The sequence below is a fragment of the Prionailurus bengalensis genome, chromosome B4 (genome assembly GCF_016509475.1).
Source record: "Prionailurus bengalensis isolate Pbe53 chromosome B4, Fcat_Pben_1.1_paternal_pri, whole genome shotgun sequence".
Taxonomy (NCBI): domain Eukaryota; kingdom Metazoa; phylum Chordata; class Mammalia; order Carnivora; family Felidae; genus Prionailurus; species Prionailurus bengalensis.
This window is the reverse complement of record NC_057358.1, coordinates 81292615-81294043: the sequence shown is the minus strand read 5'-3', so window position 1 is coordinate 81294043 and position 1429 is coordinate 81292615. Positions and strand designations below refer to the sequence as shown.

General features: G+C 41.6%; 1 protein-coding gene across 1 annotated transcript; it reads right to left on the bottom strand.

The window, feature by feature from the left end:
• Positions 1 to 239: 239 nt before the first annotated feature.
• On the bottom strand, positions 240 to 1190 carry LOC122473286 (olfactory receptor 10A7). Its single transcript, XM_043563603.1, has one exon. It carries the CDS (start codon positions 1188 to 1190, stop codon positions 240 to 242), a length of 951 nt encoding a protein of 316 aa, XP_043419538.1.
• Between the last annotated feature and the right edge of the window lie 239 nt (positions 1191 to 1429).

Sequence of the window (1429 nt, the reverse complement as noted above, 5' to 3'; positions counted from 1 at the left end):
GACAGTTATCTAACTCCATCCCCCCAATTTGTTAAGAGCCCCCTCATTAATATTCTCTCAATGATTCCAATTTGAAAGTAGCATCCATCTCTTGCTGAGACTCAGACTGATACACTGAGATCCACCCATCACAGTAAGTGATACTGACAAAATCAAAGCAAATCTTATATTCTTTTTAAGCTTTTGTCAGTGGGTCCTGCTGCCCCTGCTTTGCTTAGAACCACTCTAGACAATAGAATTCAAAACACATCTAACTTCTGCAAGACTTTTTGAGTGACTGTCCTCTTGACAGCCCCCTTCACTTCATTGTTCCTTAGGCTGTAGATGATCGGATTTAACATAGGAGTGATGACAGTGTATGACAATGACACTAGCTTCTTGCTTTCAGGGGACTGGCTGGATTTGGGCCGTAGGTAGGTCAAGCTGGCGGTTCCATAGAAAAGGGATACCACAATGAGGTGTGATGAACAGGTGGAGAATGCCTTCTGGCGACCAGTAGCAGATGGCATCCTGAGGACAGTTGTGATAATGCGGATGTAGGAGACCAAAATGAGGGAAAAAGGAAACATAATAAACAGTAGTGTGGAGGCAAGTGCTTGCATTTCATACATGCTTGTATCCTGAGTGACTAGTTTCAACACCGGAGGACCATCACAAAAAAAGTGGTCTATGGTATTTGGTCCACAGAAAGGAAGGGCCATCAACCAAGCTGTTTGTAGCATAGAGACAGGAACACCAGACATCCAAGAGCCGACAGCCATCCACAAGCACAGGGACCTATTCATTATGACTGAATAACGGAGAGGCTTACAGATGGCCACAAAGCGATCATAAGCCATCATAGACAGAAGAAAACATTCAGAGCTGCCAAAGAAGAAGAAAAAGTACATCTGGGCACCACAGCCTACAAAAGAGATGATTTTCCTTGGAGACACTAGATCGACCAGCATCTTCGGCACCATGACCAAGGTAAAACAGACTTCGAGAAGTGATAGGTTTCGGAGAAAGAAGTACATGGGTGTTTGAAGAGCAGGATCCACACTGGTAACTGTGACGATAAGGAAGTTGCCCAACAAAGTGACTGTATAGATGACCAGGAACAAAATAAAGAGGGAAACTTGCATCTCAGGGTTATTTGTAAAACCGAGAAGAAGAAATTCAGTGACTCTGGTGTGATTTTCACAAATCATGTCTCAGACTAGTTTCTCTGTAAGAATCAAATATGTGCGTGAAAGGATATTGTTTAAATACAGGTATAATCTCAAATATATCAATAAAATCCATAAAAGCATCACTGTGCTCAGGCATCTCATCGTTCTATTCCTCTGATGCAGAAATAATGTTTACAATAAAATATAAGCAAGAGCAAAGAAATATTTTGCATGACTCTTACTAATTGCTTATCACGTAGGTGCAGTTTTTTTTTTGT

What these genes read in the sequence shown, in the direction of transcription:
- LOC122473286 (XM_043563603.1), bottom strand. Translation starts at nt 1,190, where the DNA reads ATGATTTGTGAAAATCACACCAGAGTCACTGAATTTCTTCTTCTCGGT.